Source organism: Leguminivora glycinivorella, chromosome 2 (genome assembly GCF_023078275.1).
Source record: "Leguminivora glycinivorella isolate SPB_JAAS2020 chromosome 2, LegGlyc_1.1, whole genome shotgun sequence".
Classification (NCBI taxonomy): Eukaryota; Metazoa; Arthropoda; class Insecta; order Lepidoptera; family Tortricidae; genus Leguminivora; species Leguminivora glycinivorella.
Window position 1 is genome coordinate 15,605,426 of NC_062972.1, and position 22,734 is coordinate 15,628,159.

The window sequence follows — 22,734 nt, forward strand, 5'->3', positions numbered from 1 at the left end:
TGTGCTTCTTTTATAAATAAAATTAAAATTATATGTTATGATAGAGATAGTAAATTAATTAATGTATATTGATGATCAAAGAAATTGTATACCCTTTGACTTTAAATTAATTTAATCTTAATTCACTTTTATTATGAAAAATAATGTTGACTTTAGTCTAGCTAAAAGCTGTACTTATAGGTGCTTATTCTCAAAAAAAACAGTACTGATATCAACCAGGACATTTCAATTAGGCTGCTAGTAAGTACTTCGGATTCTGTTGTTGCCAACTCCCACATATCGAGGTGTAACCGTTTGCCAAATCGTTCACTACAATCTCAAATTGGTAGTAACCTACACGGTACGCAATATCATGTTGCAAGGCGTCATATGGTGACAATGGGGAAAAGTTCCAATAAGGTGAAAATGACGTTGGTTCTGTTGAATAACATTTATTTTGGTATGTTATCAAAGTGAAATGTTACTTCGCAAACTAGTATTTTTGTAACCACCATGATTGTGTTAATATTAGGGTTTTAGTCTCTCATTCAAAATCAATACGATAAGGATTTGTTAATTTCGCATAATTTAAAAAGTTTTACTATCACAAACTAATATTAATAATTTAATATACCTAATTATTAAATGTAACACATATGTGTACTGAATTTAATCTTCATCTTCATCACCTCCGATTCCTGAAATGAAATAAAAATTCATAATGTTTTGACAAAGCATCAACGTCATTAAGGATGTAAACTGTGACAAAATTCGACTCAATAATTAATAACATTTCTACACTATGTGCTATCTCTATATACATCAGCAGCGGCTGGTCCATACAAGCCGATTCCCACCGGCTTGCCTAAAATTGATTACTAGTAAAGTACCTAATGTTAAGGTAGGTTTCGTTTTGCTTTGGTGTTGCCTTGCCTAGCAGATATTTTCGCCAGCCGCCACTGACATATATTTATATGTTAACAATTAGCAGAATTGCAATTAGTTTTCTTTTTAATTGCCTAGTTTATGATATTTATTGTATGGAATTTTTATTTAAGTGCTTTTAAGACTATAAAGGTAATATTAAAATTAGCAGAACAACGCTTTAAAAGTCACTTAGGTACATCAAATTGTCTATAAAACGTTTTCCTAATATAAATATTCTATAGGTAGCTATAAATTGGTCGATTTCAGCTTTACCTGGAAGTGGACTACCTGGCCCAGGTGGGCCTTGTGGTCCCTGTGGTCCTACTTTGCCGGTTAAACCAGGCAGGCCAGGTGGGCCGGGAGGCCCAGGCGGCCCTGGGGGACAAGTGCAGGGTTTGCTCTCGCCAGGACTACCCTAAAAATCATAATACAAAGAATACCACAGATATAGGAAGGAAGGAGATCGGATATGTCGGGCGATTTGTACTGGATACGCCTGTCGCAAAATTTTGAACACACACTTGTAGATGGACGCGTTCTATTACCTAGTATTATCAATACAAATACAAAATTTTCAATCAAGGAGGAGGCACACTCAAAAGTTATGACAGATGGCGCCACCCTATTAGTCCATTTCATAGATAAAAAATTTCATACGTGAGAGAGAGAGCGACATGCTTAGGCACTTGCACAGGCGCCGCCTTGCGGGATAAAATGTCAGTGTGCCTCCTCATTAGGTACTGAATAGTCGTCATCAACACCTACGAGCACCTTGTTTTGGGAATAATTTCAAGTAAATATTAAATAATTTCTCTCACTGCTGTCCAGTATCCGTTATTCTCAGTGGCTTGCAGTTTATGCAATGTTTTTATTTTTTACGAAAGATAGCTTAGGAAAGAATAATAAACTTGCCTGTCCTCCGTTAAGATAAAAGGAGATTAATGATGCAGGGTAACCTACACAATGACTGGACATTTAATATACAGCCATAGGCATCTGTTTTTGTAAAAATACAGTGCCTGAAAATATTATTGCCCTATTTACCTTTGCACCTGAGAGGCCCTGGAACGAGTTTTGTATATAGGGTTTACTTTTAGTATTAGCAGAGATTAAAAGCATTTCAAATAGAAATACAAAATACAAAATACCTATTTTGTATTTGGTATTTTAAATACCTTTATCGAAAACTATTTTGTATTTTATTTGAAATACTTTTTAGTGCAAGTATTTTGTATTTTCTACCACTTCAAAATACAAAATGCTTTTTGTCACTTTTTGACGTAAGATAGATGGTACCGAGCGCGTATTCTATTTTTTCTTTGTCTGCCTAAGTTATGTAGGTGACCGGGACAACACGTTCGGAAGTGCTTAATTTGATGTTTTACAATAACACACTTATTTTCAGTGCTGCCAACATAGTGGTTCCATAATAATTAAGGTTCAATAAATAGTAAGCGATTTTTACAAGATCCCAAAGCACCCTGACCGTGAACATCGAAAAATCGGGGAAAATCCATATCGATTCGTATACCTATTTAATATTAAGTACTATTATTTTAGGATTTTTTTTCATATTTCATACATGCGATGTAACTCTTTCATTCGTTTTTATAATATTAGGTAAAAGACATGGAGACAGTCTATTTTGGTTTCACTTTTTATCGTGTTAATTTTATAGAGCCAGGAAGGAGCCAGGTTTCTGGGCTCTCTGGTGATTCTGTGATTTCTGTGTTTTAAACACATCTTAAAAATAAAAGTTTTACCTTATGTCAAAAAAGTATTTTATTTGAATAAAGGTATTTTGAAAATACCTATTTTGCATTTTGTATTTCAAATACCTTTTTGTAAAACTACTTTGTATTTTTATTTGAAATAGGTAAAAACCCAAAGTATTTGCATTTTGCATTTAAATACATAGCACAACCTATTTTTTAACATCTCTGTTTAGTAGTAGGTAACTAGCAGGGCTCGGATACCGGTTAAATTTTCAAACCGCTATTTTTAAATCGGTTTTTAGGGGAACGCTTTCATAAAGGTTTCGTTCGATTAACCGGTTTAGAACAAAATAAACCGGTTTATTCCGCAGTGTGATAGGTAATACTGTTCTAACCAAACAAAAAAGTCGCTAGTGAACGATACGCGGCGCCGGTGCGTCTTGCCGCTCGTCGAATAAACCGGTTTATTTCGTTTAAAATAAAGTTCTCATAACGTTCGCGTTCTTTACAAAGTTCGGAGTAAAATCAAAATAAACCGGTTTTAACCGGTAAAAAATAAACCGGTTCCGAGCCTTGGTAACTAGCTTTTGCCCGCGGCTTCACTCGCGTTAGAAAGAAACAAAAAGTAGCCCATGTCACTTTCCATCTCTTCAACTATCTCCACTTAAAAAATACGTCAATTGGACGGTCGCTCCGTTTTGCCGTGAAAGACGGACAAACAAACAGACTTACACACACTTTCCCATTTATAATATTAGTATGGATGTTACTTTTAATAGAGTAGTATGTCAATTAGTATTTTTAAGTTAGTTTTACATGTACTTATTTACCTAGCTTGTATGTCTTTTGAATAAATAATCTACATTCATGGAAGATTTACCTAAATACTTATATGTGTGTCGCAGACGGATTGTATAATAATAATAGTAATAAGCCTGACATTGTCATAATAGATCGATCGCAACGCCGGGCCGTGCTCGTCGACATCACCATCCCCCATGATGAGAATCTCGTGAAAGCCGAGAAGGACAAGTCCAGTAAGTACCTAGACTTGGCTTACGAGATAACCGCCATGTGGGATGTTGGTTCGACGATCATTGTCCCGATAGTCGTTTCAGTGAACGGTCTCATAGCGAAGAGTCTCGACCAACATCTCGAGAGATTCTCGCTAGGTGGTTGGATCAAGGGTCAGATGCAGAAGGCGGTGATCTTGGACACGGCGCAGATAGTCCGACGGTTCCTCTCTCTGCAGCCCTAACCACCGGCAGCTTGGGCCCTGCCCCGCTGCTGGCGGCACCCTAGGTTAGGTTTTTTATAATGTGTTTATATATTTTGTATTTTGTATTGTTTTGTACGTGGTTTTGTATTTTACTTTTATAATCATATTACAAAAAAACCTAGCCTAAGAATTAAAATGAATAAAGAGAATAATAGTAATTTTGAATAGTATTTAATTTAATGTACGGGCAACCAATTTGAATCCTAGGCAATTTGAATCTATAACCTTTTCACAGTAAACGTCCAAGTGACTTTTTTGACAAATACAGCACGGTGTCAATAAGACAGTGAATCATAGGCCAGTGGAACCCTGTCTTATTGACACCTATCCATTTATCCTATATTTGAATCCTAGGCCACTCTAGAACCAATTGGTTGACTGTACAGTCAAGTGTAAAAATATGGGTGCACACATCTTACTCAAAAATATGTCCTATAGCATCTTAGTCCAGTGTAATAAGAGCGTAGTACCATATTTATGACATGATTATTTCGATACGTATTTTTGCACTTGACTGTACATATATGTAATAAGTTTTTAACCAGTGTGTAAAAGCCAATAAATAAATAATTCGCCGTACTCAACAGCGTATGGAATCGAATACATTCGTAATATGGCTAGCCGTAATGTGATAAGGCGGATTATACGATCCGGCTGAAATATAATATTACACAAATAACTTACAGCTGGGCCCATTTCTCCTCGGTCCCCTTTTGGTCCTGATATACCCTGTGCAAACATATGAATTTAGTTAAATAATAAGTTTAAGTGTACTTAATCGTTGCACAATTTATATTATATTCTACTGTACAGTCATTCCAAGCTAAGTCGAAGCGAATTTGGCTGGCCCCACTGATGTAAGTGAGTCCACCAAGCGAACCAAAACCAATAGTTATTTGTTATACAAGGGGGCAAAGTTGTATTTTAACGCCGAGTGTGGAATTGAAAAACGAGCAAGTGAAAGGATTTGCACCCGAGTGTAACACAAAACTTTTCCCCTCACTATAGCGACTACTACAACGCAAAAAATGCGTTTATCACTGCTTCCAGTAGTTCTACAGGTTTAAATCATCTTTATTACTAGTTTCACCTACTTTTATCAATTTTAAAGCAGTTAATTTGACTTTATTCAAGGTCAAATTACTTTACCCACTAGTGGATAAAATGCGTTTTTACCCGCTGGTATTAAAGGACAAAACACGTGTTTCCGAGCTAGTGAGCGGAAAACCAAATTAACTTGGTATTGTTTTAACTTCGTAGCATTAAATCCTCAAAAAATGTAATAAATTAGGGGAGACCGGGGTAGTTGACTATAGGGGTAGGTTGACTAACTATTAAAAAATTGAGCCAAAAATCAAACTTGAGCCATTCAGTGAGGTACGAAAGTCCGTCACCTCCCCCCACTCAGTCACCGGTGAGCCTCTCGTACCTCATATCGTATCACTGGTTGGCTCAAGTTAGATTTTTGGCTCAAATTTTTAATCGTTAGTCAACCTACCACTAATAGTCAATCTCCCCTAACGTTTGATAATTAAATCCTTAAAAACTTAATAAATCTAGCCATTGAAAATGTTCTTCTAATTTAATACTCCTAAGTGGTAAGTGTATTTTAACTACCATCGGAAACTCACTTGTGCACCCTTATCTCCTCTTTCGCCTCTTATTCCCGGTACGCCCTATAAAAAAAAAACATAATTAAGTGTTCTCTCACTTGCAGTGTATCTTGCTTGAACTAATTCTGTACGAGTGCAATTCCCTACGAGTATATGCAATTAAATTCAGTAACAGCAGTGGTAAGCACACGGGTAGCTTAGCACGAGATATCTCAGGCGTGAGATCAAACCAGCTGTCTAATTAAACCATCTTGTGTGTAAGTAGGAAAAGTATTTGGATAAACCAAAAAGTAAGTTCTTAATTTTGAAAATTCACGTGTTATGAGAGAAAATATAAATACCTACTCAAAATATTTTACATTTAAATACCGGAATATTAAGAATAAATAACATGGAAAAATAAATATATGAACTTACATTATCACCTTTGATTCCCTGTAAACCTGGTTCTCCTTTCGTTCCTGGCAGGCCCTGTTAAATTAATTACATAAATTTCATACTCATACATAAATATTGGGAATTAGGATGCCAATCAAACTGACGTATCTAAATGATGTCTGTCAGCCTTGCGTTTCACTCAGGCTACATGGACTAAATAACGTATAACGGTCTCAACTTCTCAAGTCGCATAAAAAAATAGTAGAGTAAAAAAAAAATTGTTTTTAAAAACTTACGTCTTTGCCCGAATCTCCTTTATTTCCTAGTGCTCCGGGCATTCCATGGTTACCCTGAAAATCATAAAATTTCGATGGTTTTTAGGTTGATCTGAGAAATGACTCAATAAATTAATAATGTATTTCCTTAAATATTGTATTAATAATGAAATAAAACTATGTAAACGGATTAAATCGCGTATAATGAATTTACAATTCATCCCGACGTTTCGAACACTTTACAACATTCGTGGCATATTATTTAAGGTCATGGTTCGTTACTATTTCTTGTATGTACCGTAGCTCTTGCACATTGTAATTTTTCCTCAGTCACCCGTTGACCACGAATGCTGTAAAGTGTTAGAAACGTCGGGATGAATTGTAAATTCATTATACGAGATTTAATCCGTTTCCATAGTTTTATTTCATGAGTAACTATCGCGATAATCGAAGACAATATTGTATTAGTAACTACTTCCTACTTACTAGGTACTAGTACCTATCTAATTAAGTAGTACTAGTAGTAGTAATACACTTTATTGTACAAAAATAAGAACACATAATAACAGGAAAGAAAAAGAACACACACATCATTTGTACAAAGGCAAACTTATCCCATTAAGGGATTTCTTCCAGTTAACCTTCGAGCAGTTAAAAGAGAATTGGAGACGGTAGACTTTCCTAAGCTAAGCCTATACCTAACCTACAAACAATCTAATTTTTTACATTAACTTATTTTTGTATCAGCATTGCAATACAACGCAGGGAGGAAATGTCGCCAGGCCAGGTCAATCCGCAGCAAGAGTAACATGAGTCACGATTTTATGGCAAGTTCCATTAATTAATGATTCAAGTTCAAGTGATAATCTATCTCTAAATAAGTGTTACTTTCCCGATATATGCAAACATCCTTTCATTTGTAGCTGTAGTACCTACAAATATGTAAACAATGAAGTCGTGACTCACGTTACTTTTACGTGGATTCACCCGCCAACATCCTTGGTGCAATTCCTCAAGGGTCTATTTTATACATATATAAGCTAGCTATTAAGTTTCATGCTTAGTCTTAGTGTTTATATTATGTAAATAATTATCTTACTTCAGACCCTTTTTCTCCCTTCTCTCCATTTATTCCCGGTGGGCCCTGTAACACACGGATCTATTTATTTTTACTAAACTACGTTTTTACAAAAAGTACATACTGTTAGTAATTTTAAATAGTAATTTTTTTGATTATTTTATTGAATATAAGTAATTTTAGTTACACTTTTTTTTATAACATACCTACACAAGTATTTATATAAACTCACGCCTGTAGGTATTCCCAAAAAGGCTAGACTCAGAAAATCAAGCTACCAAAATTAGTGTGTCACTTTCAGGCCTTTCAGCCATAAAAACCATTGTAATATTTAAATATTTTCACTACAAAATATTTAAAGTTTATGAGCTATGAGCAATCCTTTTAGCGATAGTTCGCCATGTATACTTTCCGTCTTTATGGAGAGTGAAATGATGCATAAAATAAATAATGTTCTTTTAATCCTTATTGTGAACAAATAAAACTACTAGATAACTGTGGAAGAGCAGGCCTCAAGGTCACAGGTATTATAAATTCCTACTTACTAGGAAGTCTCAACCTTGCAACCTTGCTTAATAATGTTTTTTTTTTTATTTAACTATTACAAACAGCTCAAATCCTTCATATACCTACATACATACATACATACATACAATCACGCCTGTATCCCATAAAGGGGTAGGCAGAGCACACGAAACTACCAAAGCTTCAGTGCCACTCCTGGCAGATAAGGGGTTGAAAGAAAACGAAACATCCTTCACATACTCACCTGTAAACCTGCATCGCCTTTAAGTCCATCTAGCCCTGGTAACCCCTGTGTGAATCAGATGAAACAGGAAGTATTATAAAAACAAAAATTTGAATAATATATGAAAATTACTAATTATGTAATAAACGAGACGATATAAATCCCATATCCGATACTTATAGTATGTTAAACTAACACGACGTATCTAAACCGTATCATATCCGCTTTGACAACTAATCCCAAGATTTGACGTAGACACAGTTTTACGAAACTGACTGCATCTGACCCGAAGGTAGTTACCCTTATTGGAATTAATCCGGTTTTCTCACGATGTTTTCCTTCACCGAAAACCGACTGGCAAATATCAAATGAAGTTTCGCGCATAAGTTCCGAGAAATTTATTGGTACGAGCCGGGGTTGAACTAGGTTTGCAAATAGAAAAAAAAAAACAAATGTTTTTTTGTTCAGAAATGAAAAAAAACATGAAAAAAACGGAGCACCATTGTTTTTTTATCAGGTGAACAAATAATTCGAATGGGCTTACTCTTGGCCACTTTACTTCGTTTCTTTTAAGATTAATTCTAATCTGTCAAACGGGTAAACAAAGAAGCAGTGGTCGTAGACCTTCCTTCTTCGATTTCGGCCGATACCACTGATTTCTTGGAACTTATGTACATAGTATTATAAGTTATAAGTTCCAAGAAATCAGTGGTATCGGCCGAAATCGAAGAAGGAAGGTCTACGACCACTGCTTCTTTGTTTACCCGTTTGACAGATAATTCTAATCTTAAAAGAAACGAAGTATAGCCGAAGGCAAAGACGTGGCCTACGATGGAGTGAGCCCGCCCAGAAGATGCCTGTTCACTCTTGATTTGAAGGTTATAGTTATATGGTGATAGTTGAAGGGATGGAAAGTGACATAGGCTACTTTTTGTCTCTTTCTGACCCCCACTTACATAAAATTGGGGATGGACTTTTGTATGGACCATTTTATAATTTCCGCGAATTTAACGCGAGCGAAGCCGCGGGCAAAAGCTAGTAATAAAAAAGTTCTAATCGTCTGCTTCTTTGTCATGTTCTAATGTGGCAAAAATTAGATACAAATAAACTAAAAACTCACATTCCTGCCATCGTAACCTCTTTTCCCTTCTTCTCCTTTCTCCCCTTTTTGACCCTGTAGGCGAAAAAGGCGATATAGTTGTAATCATAGATGGCGCAACAAAAAAATGTCTTGTAGCTTTCGATTATACTTGTAGATGGCGTTAAGTGTCACTTTTGACATAGATTTATGGCTCGAAAGTGACAATTGACGCCAATCTACAAATAATCGATGGCAACAAGGCATTTTATGTGGCGCCATCTATGTGTGGTGTAGTGTATGCGCGTTCTTAGGCGGTCGCATTTTAATGTATGGGATGGTATGGTCTTTTTATATTTAATCTATAGTGTAATTGTTCATTTTAGTGGCAAGAAATACATATTTTTATTATATAATTTAAAATAGCCATCATACCATGTCTCCTTTGACACCATCATTTCCCGGATTCCCTTGTAAGCCCTGTATAGATAGTAAAATCGGTATATCACTCACTATCACTACATAGTATAAAACAAAGTCGCTTTCTCTGTCCCTATGTCCCTATGTATGCTTAAATCTTTAAAACTACGCAACGGATTTTTTTTTTTTAATAGATAGAGTGATTTTGAGGAAGGTTTACATGTAGGTATAGTACCCGTGCGAAGCCTGGGCGGGTTGCTAGTATTTCATAAAACAGTCATTAACGTGAAATAATATCGAAATCATAGCTGAATTAACTTTGGGTTTCGGTTGAGAGATTGGTTTTTTAAATTTCAATACTAAAAGCGCTTCTATATTAATATGAAAGTGTGAAACATACCGGCAATCCAATTTCTCCTACGTGTCCTTTTGTTCCTGGTGGTCCCTGGTAAATTATAAACAAAATAGTAGGTCTGCAAGCATTTACAATTTCACACTATCTCAATTTTCAGTATATGTGCAAGCACCAAAGCACGTACCTGACAGTCTCAAATAAAACTAAAATGGAAGTATTTTTTAAGTCAAATTTGACGTATGATAGTGTGACAATCAGTGACGATTGTTAGTTGAAAAATAATTACAGAAGGTAAGAGTTTTTAGCTCAGTTTAATATAAATTGTTTATTTATAGCATATATGTGTGTGCATGAAGAATTGAAGAGATACGCCGAGCCGGGTCGAAAACCTCGACACATTTAAAGTTATGTTGTGCGTTAAAACTACTTAAAACGCTGACCACAGGCACATGACAGGCCGCCGGAGCTTGCAAAAGGTCAGTGGTTTTTGTAATTCTAGTACAGTTTAATATTCAGCCTATGTGCAGTCAGCAGCAGAAGTAGCGTAGCGGGCAAGGTGTTCAAAATGAACTTGACACGCTCTTATTGTCTTAAAAATAAGATCGTGTCAAGTTCATTTTGAACACTTTGCCCGCTACGCTACTTCTGCTGCTGACTGTACCAAAAATACAAATAACTTTTTTTTATATCTTTAAGCAAATAAGCTGTCTATACTAATTATTTTAACGATTTCACGGCCGGCTTCATAGCAAACGTTGATCACTTAACTGATCTTCACTCCTCAGTGTAGACGTAACAAAAGCAATAAGAATGCAAAAAAAACTAACCTGAAGACCGCTCTCTCCTTTGTCTCCTTTTAACCCAGGTAGACCCTGTAGGAATGAAGTAACTCATTTGTGATTTTAATCAGCTCAATACTGCCCTCCTAAGCTGAAAAGCGCTATCTCAAACAAAAATCCATAGCTAACTTATACTTAAGTATCTATAACTGACAGTTTCATTTTCAAAATCATTTGGTTTTGAGATAACGCCACTCGGCTTAAGTAGCAGGGCAGAATATTTGTCATAAGCATTATTTAGATTTACAATAAAAAATATTATATTTGACTTATGCGCATATTCTTATACTTTTAAACGAGCAATTCTTGTATATTTATTTATTTATTTATTTATTTATTTATATATATATTTATTTACACTGACGATCTCGGAAACCGCTCTAACGATTTCGCAGAAATTTGTTATGTGGGGGTTTTTGGGGTGAAAAATCGGTCTAACTTATCCTTAGGTCCCGGAAAACGCGAATTTTCGAGTTTTCATGCGTTTTTCTTCGCGCGCCATCTCGTGTGCAGTAGTTGTACTGTTAAGACAGAATTCTTTCGGTCGATGTAAGTACTATTTATTGCAAACACTAGATGGCGACACAGGTCAAGGCTAAAACGAATAGAAAATACACTATTTGAGTTTTTGTGGCGAAATGCGCGCCATCTCGTGTGGAGTAGTTGTGTTGTTAAGGCTGAGAATTCTTTCGCTCGATGTAAGTACTATTCATTTTTGAACTAGATGGCGACACATGTCAAGGATACGAAACAGAACCGAGCGAAGCTCGGTTGCCCAGATATTAGGTATAATATTATAAAAAGGCATATATTTCAAACAGTAATGTAATATAAATAAAGAAAACTTCATGTGGGTCTTCGATGAAAAAAATAGAAATATATCTATATTATTTCTTAATAGACTAATAGCAAGGACAATTTATATAGGATTTATATATAGGGATGTATAGGGCGCAACCTATTAAATGCCTACAAATTTTTTTTTCAAAATGTGTATTATAAGAAGCATGTCATTTGTTCTTATAATAAAAAATAAGAAGCATGTCATTTGTAATATATGGAGAAAATATGATTTTGGCCACTTCCCGGCTGCGAAACAGCGCCATCTATTTTTAAGCCCACAAGGCCCATACATTTCAGGTACCTACGCTTTTTATATGGTCTTTGTTTGACCCGTATTGTATCGTCCTTGCTAATAGTATATGTCATGTTTACAGGCACGGAGACTTTTCAAGTAAATGCAGTACCTACTTACATTTATGCCTTCTAGGCCATTATCGCCTTTAATCCCCTTTTGTCCTGGATCACCCTGTAACAAGTTGGTGCCAATAAATTAAAAAAAAAACGAAAATAAATTCAAGTGATTTTTTTTATTTTATATGGGTACTAATATTTGTGTATTGTATTGTAACGCGATAAGTCTTGTTTTCGCACTGAAACGTACGAAGACGTCATGTTGTTTCAGCTTCAGTGTAAGAAGCACTGATTGTCTGAACTATCATGACAAATACGAACGTTTCTACATCGTAAACTACATTCGCCCAGCGCTTGATAAAAATTACCTATTTAGATGTAGTTTACAAGTACAAGTCGATTCAAATTGTAACAATAAAAAGTTATTAAACGAACGCAAACTTACCTTCACACCGTGTAGAGTATGGCTTTTGCTGAAGTTTGGAACCTGCACGAAAGGAAGTTTAAAAGTAGATACAGTATAACGCTCAGTACAGTGCTACTTGCTTTTATATATTTGCAAAGTTTGTGTTTTAAAATATTATATTTAACATACTGAACATGATACCCACATAGTTAGTTATAAAGTTTTGTAATGATAAAATAGGTAAAGTTTGCTTCATTTGTTCATTCACGGATAAAATTTATTATGAATAGAAAATGTTCGAATTCTAAAAGATCACATCCTAAAGTGCTGAAACTGTTTATTTGTTTATAGAAATGATAATAACAAACTTACCGTTTTCACTGAACATTGCCCTGTGAACACGAAAAAGTGTGATTGAAAATAAGAAATTGTTTTATAAAGATATGGACGTCGTATGAATGATAAATAATTAAACAGACATACTTATTTTTGCTTCGCATTGTCCACTCGATACTACCTAAAACAAAATTATTGTGTTGATATATCTATGTAGCTGAATGGCATTTCTGCACGCGAAACGCCACCGAAACACCGCGGAAATGTAGTCTGGCTCTGTCGCGCCAATACGCAAGAGCGATAGAGGTAAATAGCTACAAAAGAGATATTATCATGAGCGTTTCGTGAGCAATTGTGCATTCGTCTTCGCACACTGATCTCAATAATATTGCAAGAAAGGATTCCATTATAGCCTAGTTTCACTTTGTGAGTTGAAAGTCTATCAACTTGAAATTCCAAATTGCCGGAAAATGGTGCATGGTCCCGAGTAAAGGAATATTAATAAGGTGGTCTAATAAGGTTATTGAGTCAGTTGTATCTGCAATTTAATTTCAACTATATAAAATATCTGTTTTAATGTATTTGGTCGTATTACAGCAGCAATCAGAAATCAATTATCAAAGTTTCATATTGAAATTCAATTTATTTCAAATAGTTTGAAAGTTCCCCTAAATAATAATAAAAAACAATACCTCATCTTTCCTTGAACTTGGTGCAACTGAAAAAGAAAATAGTTTTCTATGTTACATATAAAGTATAAATGCTTTAATCAATAAATATATATTTTTAATAGCATAAACCATTTTACATAATAATGATATAGCATTCTATTTACTTAGGTACTGTACAAGAGAAAAGAAGGGGGGGGATTCTTAACCCGTCAACGTAAGGCCGTTTTCACATTATCCGATCCCATATCGGATGTCGGAAGAATTTCAATGGAAGAAATTCAAGATGGCGCCGGTGATGTATGTGATATCGGTCCGACATCCGATATCGGATCGGATAATGTGAAAACGCACTAAGGGTCCTTCAACACTAATATGTTTATGTAATAAGATACAATGTGGTAAAGTTACACTATTGACGAAAATTAAACGAACTGCTTGCTAGATAAAGAAATAAATTTATTAAAATTGTCAATATACTTAATATTATACGTCTTAAACTAAAATTGAATACTGTATAATATCAAAATAAAGATCTTTATTTATTTGGTATAAACTTTAATTAATGATATGTAGCTTCAAAGAAGCATTTAATAACCATCTAATTAACGCGCAAAAATGAAAAATAAAATGCTTACCTTCACAGTTTATTAAATTTGAAAACCATACTAAAGTTATAAAATAAATAATAGTTTTACAGGAGTTTATTACTAACCACATGGTTGCTAATATTAGACTGAGCAAAAATATAGGATACACCGAAATACCATACTTACTTATTAAGTCACATTTTTCCTTGAGGAAACTAAACTTATCATTTGCCTTTACTTTGTGCTATGAATATTTCAATTCTATTTATATTGTAATATTTTTACAAGGAGGAATTATTATGTAAAGTGAAATAAATACATTTGTTTTTAATGTTAGGTGCATCCACTGTTTAAATGTATTTGTTAGGAATTGCAAGAATATTTTTAATTTTTTACGATAATTCAGCGCCATCTATGAAAAACATTACAAAATGCCTGAAAAGGTAGCACCATGCTGAACAAGGTTTAGCGAACAACGCCATCTCGTAGACATTCATGAAATAACTTTCTTAGTCAGGAATAGAGGGTTCCTTGGGGGGCAAATAGAGCTCTAGCCAATTTAGTTAAGGTTCGAAAGATGGCGCTATATGTTCTATGGAACATATATAGCGCCGGATAGCTGTTTTACTAATTCTGTATTTAACACAGTGCACTCAATGCCGTCTCTCGACACAACATTAAAATCTTTGCTTTTTACAATTCACCAATATCCATTGACATGTGTAAAAATTTATAAATATTAGTCAATGTGGTCATCTAACTGAGTATCAACCAAATAAAGGTTTGGCGCCATCTTAATGAGCTTAACTTTTTTAGTCATTCTGAGGTACATTTTTTTTTAAGTTAGACGGATTTACATATCTTTGTTATGACATATCATAAGTACCTACTAGGCGGAAAAAGCGTCCAAAATTTAATTTTTCCACTTCGTTATATTTTTAAAACACTTTGCACAGCGGTTACAAAGTATGCAAAATAATTGAAAATTTATTTATGGACCATTTTTCGTCTCTCGTTTTTATCCCAGATAAAGAAGAGAGCCCAGCACGGGAAGCATGGTCGCGCGATAGACGATAAAATATCAGGCCGTCCCTGTCGCACTATTAATAAGTGCGATAGGGACGGCCAGATGTTTTATCATTTATCGCGCGACCATGCTTCCCGTGCAGAAGGGCTCGTGATTCTGAGTAGGAAAGACATAAAAATTTACTTACCTAAAAAAATGTTTGGTGATTTTTCTTGCGAAAATGCCCGAAAGGAGTAGTGCCATGAATGAAACTGTCAAGACGTTTTGATCCTAAATCGCTTGTCTAACTTCGATATTGTAGGAAGTGTTCTTTCTGTACGTTATTACTCGTACTAGCTATTATGAAATTTATACGGTGCTGCTAATATTTGACTTACCTTAAGATTATCTTAAAGCTCTAATCGCGTCATGAAAATCGATAAAGCAAAAATAAAACCCTTGGAAGGATTGTAAAAGGATTTACATAAGGAATTTGCAACGGTCCATTTGACTCAAGCCCTGTTAGTGACAGCACTTAGCCATTATTGTAATGGCGAGAAAACACTTACTGCGGGTAAAACGGTGAAAATGAAACAATTGTGATTCAAATAACATTTTCTAGAAGCCAGTGTATTTTTAGAAGCGAAAAAGGTCACGAAAACATAGTTTTAGGGGAGTAAGAGGGTCTATAATACATCAAAGAGGATCGAGTATTATAGAGAATGACTGTCAAGTAAAATGTGTAATCACAGTGCATAGACTGCCATCTCTCGACACAAGCTTAAACTTTTTTGACGCCGCTCACGCTCAGATCTTTTGACTAATTTGGATTGAAGCGTACCAATAGCGTATTCATAGCTTCACACTTCTATGTTTTAAAATGTCATATATTAATATTAGCGCCATCTAGCAAACAGAGCGTAACTATACCACGAAAGGTGTATCGCCATTTGATAGCTCACCGTACCTTTTTTGTATGACGTTTTTTGGGGGAGTTTTTATTAGACTTTATCGGTCTTTACGAAGTTATATAGGTCTTTGAATACATGTAAATTATTATTTTCATGGTAACTAATAAGCAATCGTTAAATAATCACGTTTATTCATGTTTACAACATATTGGTGTAAACAAACAGTAAAATACATTATTAGTAAATAAATATAAGCTATTTTGCCATGTAATTTGCGATAATTTAATTAAATGAGGTTTTAATGCTATTTTTCCAGCGAAAGCCTAATAAGCAAAGTTTGTTTCTGTAATGGAAGACCATTTGGAAATGCGTGGTGAAAAGAGCGATTAGATACATAATCACAGCGTAATTTTTGTCACGTAAAGTTATTATGAAGGCGCTGTATTAGCGGTTTTTTTTTTCCTGATTTTTACAGGAGAAATCTGTAGGTGTGTTATATAATTTCAAAAGTCCCTCTGGTCCTCTAAAATTAAAACTATAAATTGTTATTCGTTATGCCTCAATCATATCGTCACTACTTTTAAAAAATCTCGTATCTCACGCTGTTCCTCAAAGTTAAAAACAAAACGCATGTTAGTCTGTATGCATTCCATATCATAGTTCAAATTACTACAAGGCCTATTTCTTTTCATTGACAGACGAAGATACAAGTTTTTTTTAAAGTAGTGACGATATGTGATGTAGTGCGAAAAGGTTTCCTTCGGAAACGTTCGTATTTGTCATGCTAGTTCAGTCAATGTCAGTATTGTCAGTACATCTTGTATTGACACTGACTGAAATAGCATGACATGTTCGTACGTTTCGGTAACAATTCGAAGGCAAATCTTTTCGCAATGAAGACACACCTGAATTTACATTATTATGATTTAACACTTTCACTTTCACAAGGTTTCGTACCTAGTGCAGGCTTCTCTCGGGTCTGATACAAACATTTGCTTTACAGACAAATTCTCCAAATACAGACAAATTCCCGGCTCTAAATGTTAGTTTCTATGATAAATGAATTGAAACTACACTCATTTACGTTGGAAGTGCGGCGATAAATTAAAGAATTCCGAAGGGATTGTTTTAAATCAGCACGAGTTACAAATTATTCATTTGCACATTTAGAGCGTTTTTCAGTACACATGACAACGTTGATGATGATCAACGTTGGACAAAACTTAATTACGCACGAAAAATGCTCTTTAGCACTTTTATGATAATGTAACCTTAGAGGTTCTAACAAGATCGGTGACTTGAGTTCAAACCATTACAGGGAACAACAATTTATGGTAATCCAATGCAGCCTTTACCGTTATTCTTTCTTTCATAAAGTGAAGTTGTATTGGTAGGTTCATGCTGAAAATATTTATACATAAAGTGACAAATGGAGCAGAATAAATATTCTGTATTTTTGCATTAAATACTCGTTGGGTAGGTATTTGAGATTTGCGGGCGTATTTAGGTACGGTTTCATATAGAAATCGGAATAAATTCAGGTGCCGTAGCCGGATGGCATTTCCGCGACGCGAAACGAAAACGAAACGCCGCGAAATACGCACGAGCGATAGAGATAGATAATCTACGAGCGTTTCGTTTCGTGAGCGTTTGTACCATTCGGCTACGTACCCAGTTAAATAATTTTATTCTGCACTAACTATTGAGTATAAAAGTGCCAAAAAAGTATTTAAATAAAGTTAGATAACTTAAGTATCGCGAATTTTGATTATTCCATTAACTTGATATAATGTTTTAAAACCTACTAGAGTTTACCTTAAGAACATCAACACTAAATTATTATATTTAAAACACTTTTTCTATCGACAGTTTTCTTACTTGCTTATTTATTTATTGTAGGTACATTTATAACATTGGACTAATTAAATGTTATGGTAATTAAGTCCTCTTTTATTTTTGTAAAAAATAATAATTTTAAAGAAGATTGAAGAGAACTTAATTACAAAATCATTAATTATATCTTCTTGATGGATCGAAGCTACCTACTTTGTCTGGCTCTACTTATTTTATTTGAATATTTTTGAATGTTCGTTTTTAATGTTTGACTTCATAAATTCCTATATAATTACATGTATTTTATTACCTACAAGTATATTTTTTTTATTAGGCTAAATGGTGTCCCACTGCTGGGCAAAGGCCTCCCCTTCCTTTCTTCAGTCCTCTCGGTTTGATACCCGCTCTTGCCAGTCGCTGCAAAATACGTCGAGGTCGTCCCGCCATCTCTTCTTTGGTCGTCCTCTGCCCCGGCTAATATTAATAATTTCAAAAAACATATACCTAAACCGGGAATCAAAATGCAGAGAATGGTGATCGTATGATTAACATTCCCTGAACTCTCATTGGTTGACACGTGATTGGCTGTCAACAACCAATTTCACAACCGCATTTTGTAACATTTTTGATGCCTGTTCAGCAAACTAATGTTTTCCCATTTCCAACGCTCTGCGGAAAACGGAACTGTCACATCCACGCGTTTTAGAACCACTTTCAGTAACTTGGATCGAACTGTTCGCTACTAAGGTTTCTTATCGGTCCGAATAAAATGATGCATGAAGATTGCAATCCTGAGTCCAGGTAGCTACCAATGTACCAGTTGCAGAACGTTCTCAAAATATCCAAAAGTACTGAACATTTTCAAGAAAAAAATCTCGTGTTTATGAAAATTATCTTTCATATGTATGGGAGTATTATGCAATTCTCTTTACAATCGACGATCCCTTCATTTGATGCTTGAGTTACACACGTGGCATGGACATTGGACATTGATTCTAAAGTTTGTCAATAAATGTGCGAAGGACCATCATACGAGACTTCGGTACATTGCTAATAATTTTTTTTCTACTCGTCGACTTTAATCTGTCAATTAGGACACCATAGACTAAACTATACGTGCTGACTTTCAGTGTTAGCTATAGTCTTTGACACTTAGTCAACTATAATATTCCATTACACTTCACTTTAGTTAACTAAAAAATTTCAAAAATAAAACTTCATACAAATTCTATACTAATTTGCGATACCTGGCAAATTTTTCTGCATCTGTAACGATGATATTTTTCGTCCATTGATGAAGATGATGATGAAACTCATAAAAAAAGTATTCTATATAATAGTGATATAATTAAGCTTTTAACTCTCGTACCGTACTATTATATTATTAGGCCACTCAGCAAGCTTCGTGGCCTAAACATGGTACTCGGCTGAAAAGCTTTGTATTATATCACGATTGTATAAAATACTAATATTGACCGGGATATATACCGTGATTACCTTTTTGATTTTTGTGTGTTAAAAACTCCTATTGCTAATAAAGTTTATAATTCTAAGCCCCGGTAACTCTAAGTCAAAAAAAGTTCGTAAATTGGAGAGTCGCGTGTGCTAAAAATTGTACCGACGACGCCGAGACGAACTTTATCAATGGAAATCTGAGTCAATAGAGTGAGGCATGTCTTTAATGGATCACATTTTCTATAGGCTCTTCAATTCAAATGTTAAGTTGCGAATGATTTATTGCCTTTAAAATGTTGGGAAAGGGAAATGACAACTACGCGTTTCTGGCCTTTCGTTGAAAGATACATATCCAAATGACAAAAACCACTTACTTACACAAGATGGAAGGGTATATGACACTTAGACCAAAATACGTGATTCATAATTATGAGTTCAAGCTCCGTGACCCATCGTAATTATTTCTCTCTATTGCTCTCCCTATTGGTGCGAATCATTCGCCACGGTGCCGCGGCGCCTTAAAAATTGTACTCTTGGCTACAGGATCTGGTGTTAATAAAAATTCGTCACTGGCGTGATATTATGGGATATAATGACGTCTTTTGTATAGTAGAATAATGGGGGTATTACATCTCCCATTGTGCGTACGCGACGGTCAAAAGACGGAAATTTAAAGGCATCGTCGTAATACAACATACAACCGAAATTTATGAATTAAAAATTTGTTATATTTTAATTTTGTATAGTTATTATTAAGTTTTATATTGTACATAATTAAGTTTTTTGTTGTAAATGTGTTGTTATCCGATATATAAAAGTAACCTTTAAAGTGAGACAGTTTAGGTGGGTGTGAATATAATTGTAACTCAGCTATGGTCGGTAGCATCACTGTCTGTCACTGATAAAGTGTGTGTCAAATTTAATTGGATGTGGACTTTCATACTTCTGTTCTATCTAATGAACACAAGTTAAATTATAATCTATTGAGAATATTTCAACTTGTGCTGTCTTAAAGTAGTCACACTACTATGTATATAAATTAAAACCGAAATAAATTACATATATGAAAGAAAAGTGACCAAGTCCTTTCTTCCCGTGAGGCTGAATCGTAGAAGGCGACAATGGGAGATGGGTTAAATCCGTGGCAGGTCACAGCTGTCGAGGTCGAAATTATCACTCATATGAGTAATCGTTATCTTTTAACCCCTGTCCATCCCTAGGCCAGAACGGTATGGCTCTTGCCCCCCGTGTGAACCAAACTCAGGTTGGTTTCGACACAGCTCGAGAGATGGCGCTGCTAAATCAATTCTAATGAACACAAGATAAATTATAATCTATTGAAAATATTTCAACTTGTGCTGTCTTAAAATAGTCACACTACTATGTATATAAATTAAAACCGAAATAAATTACATATATGAAAGAAAAAGTGACCAAGTCCTCTGGTGCCTGAGGCTGGAATCGAACCAGCGTACTCTCCAATCGCGGGAGATGCCTCTTAATCCGCTCGGCCACCCAGGTCACAGCTGTCGAGGTCGAACCCATACCGTTCTGCCCTAGGGATGGACAGAGGGCGCTACAAGTCCTTGTATAGATTACTCATATGAGAGATAATTTCGACCTCGACAGTTGTGACCTGGGTGGCCGAGCGGATTAAGAGGCATCTCCCGCGATTGGAGAGTACGCTGGTTCGATTCCAGCCTCAGGCACCAGAGGACTTGGTCACTTTTTCTTTCATATATGTAATTTATTTCGGTTTTAATTTATATACATAGTAGTGTGACTACTTTAAGACAGCACAAGTTGAAATATTTTCAATAGATTATAATTTAACTTGTGTTCATTAGAATTGATTTAGCAGCGCCATCTCTCGAGCTGTGTCGAAACCAACCTGAGTTTGGTTCACACGGGGGGCAAGAACCATACCGTTCTGCCCTAGGGATGGACAGAGGGCGCTACAAGTCCTTGTATAGATTACTCATATGAGAGATAATTTCGACTTCGACAGCCTGTGACCTGGGTGGCCGAGCGGATTAAGAGGCATCTCCCGCGATTGGAGAGTACGCTGGTTCGATTCCAGCCTCAGGCACCAGAGGACTTGGTCACTTTTTCTTTCATATATGTAATTTATTTCGGTTTTAATTTCATACTTCTGTTTGACGTTAATCGGTCTGTTAAGCATGGTTAGTGCAACTGGGCCTCAGTTGAGTACCTAGTTCAAATTTAATCTAACGGTAAGCTCGTATCTTTGGCACACAATCCAACCAAGTACCCGAACAGTGATCCATAGTCGCATAGGGATTATCCCACACCCTTCTATCTGCTAAGTCTTTAGTGGAAATCAGTTTTGTGGCTTAACAGTCTATTAATAGTAATAAAGGCTTGTTAAATTCAATTTAAAGACCGATTAATTACTCTATTGATATTATATACACATTTTAGTTGTATATTTGCAATTTTAACTCCCTTTTTACCTATACCAGGGGCGGCTCACTCCATGATTCTATCGCCGTGCTACAAGTACCTACTGGCGGTCGCGAGTTCGCGGCCTAATCAGGGGTGGCGCGTTCTCACGGAACACACATTGTTAGTATTGTTACTTTACGTCGCGAGTTTTTTTTAAGGTTCATATGCGATGTCCGCGTGTGGGATGATGGCTTAGATAAATAAACATTATGAATAAAAATAATTATCATAGGACATTCTTACACAGATCTACTATTGATTAAGTCCCACGGAAAAGTTCAATGAGGCTTGTGATGTTGGAACTTAAACAAAAATACATAAATACTGTATATATACAGGGTGTCCCACGGGGATGCCGCATGGAGGGAAAGTACCTTAAATATCGTAGATAGCATATTTTGCTGAAAGAAGACTTTATTTTATTTTCAAAACTTAGTAAAAATGCATTAATTTTTTTTAAATTTTTACTATGAGGACTTACACAGGGTGTATTTTGATAGCGGGTCAGTAAGGCCGGTATGAGATCCCGTAGTCCTACATGAAAATAGTCTAAGGGGACCATCCATCAATTTCAAATTGATGAAAAATGGCATTTACAGATTTTGGAAAAAACATACAGGATGCGAGAAAAAGGGCATTTTTGACAAACTTTTTTTTTTGGTGCATTGTCGTGAGTTGACCCCTAAGCAATTATTAATACTGAATAGGAATGGAATCGATTGGAATCATAAAAATACCATGTGGAAAAAAAAATTTCATACAAATTGTATGGGAAAAGTTTTTCGTGATTTGTGACTTTTCTAGCTGGAATTTTTTTTTGGTTCCATACAAGCTTTTGATACTGTATAGGAATGGGATCGATTGGCGTCAAAAAAAAAAGTTTGTCAAAAATGCCCTTTTTCTCGCATCCTGTATGTTTTTTCCAAAATCTGTAAATGCTATTTTTCATAAATTTGAAATTGATGGATGGTCCCCTTAGACTATTTTCATGTAGGACTACGGGATCTCATACCGGCCTTACTGACCCGCTATCAAAATACACTCTGTATAAGTCCTCATAGTAAAAATTAAAAAAAATTGAATGCACTTTTACTAAGTTTTGAAAATAAAATAAAGTCTTCTTTCAGCAAAATATGCTATCTACGATATTTAAGTTACTTTCCCTCCATATGGCATCGCCGTGGG

The 22,734-nt window shown here is 35.3% G+C and overlaps 1 protein-coding gene across 2 annotated transcripts; it reads right to left on the reverse strand.

Moving 5' to 3' along the window:
- Positions 1 to 436: 436 nt before the first annotated feature.
- On the reverse strand, positions 437 to 14,010 carry LOC125240990 (collagen alpha-1(XXV) chain-like). Of its 2 annotated transcripts, XM_048149241.1 has the most exons (18): positions 13,927 to 14,010; positions 13,313 to 13,338; positions 12,768 to 12,801; positions 12,657 to 12,676; positions 12,324 to 12,365; positions 11,940 to 11,993; positions 10,673 to 10,717; positions 9,891 to 9,935; positions 9,506 to 9,550; positions 9,113 to 9,166; positions 8,014 to 8,058; positions 7,266 to 7,310; positions 6,188 to 6,241; positions 5,931 to 5,984; positions 5,532 to 5,576; positions 4,585 to 4,629; positions 1,180 to 1,321; positions 437 to 677 (listed from the first exon to the last, which is right to left on the reverse strand). In XM_048149241.1, the coding sequence occupies exons 1-18, from the start codon at positions 14,006 to 14,008 to the stop codon at positions 649 to 651; spliced, it is 906 nt and encodes a 301-aa protein (XP_048005198.1). In that variant the 5' UTR covers positions 14,009 to 14,010; the 3' UTR covers positions 437 to 648. The 2 variants fall into 2 exon arrangements, with proteins under 2 accessions (XP_048005198.1, XP_048005207.1); XM_048149250.1 differs by lacking the exon at positions 9,506 to 9,550.
- Between the last annotated feature and the right edge of the window lie 8,724 nt (positions 14,011 to 22,734).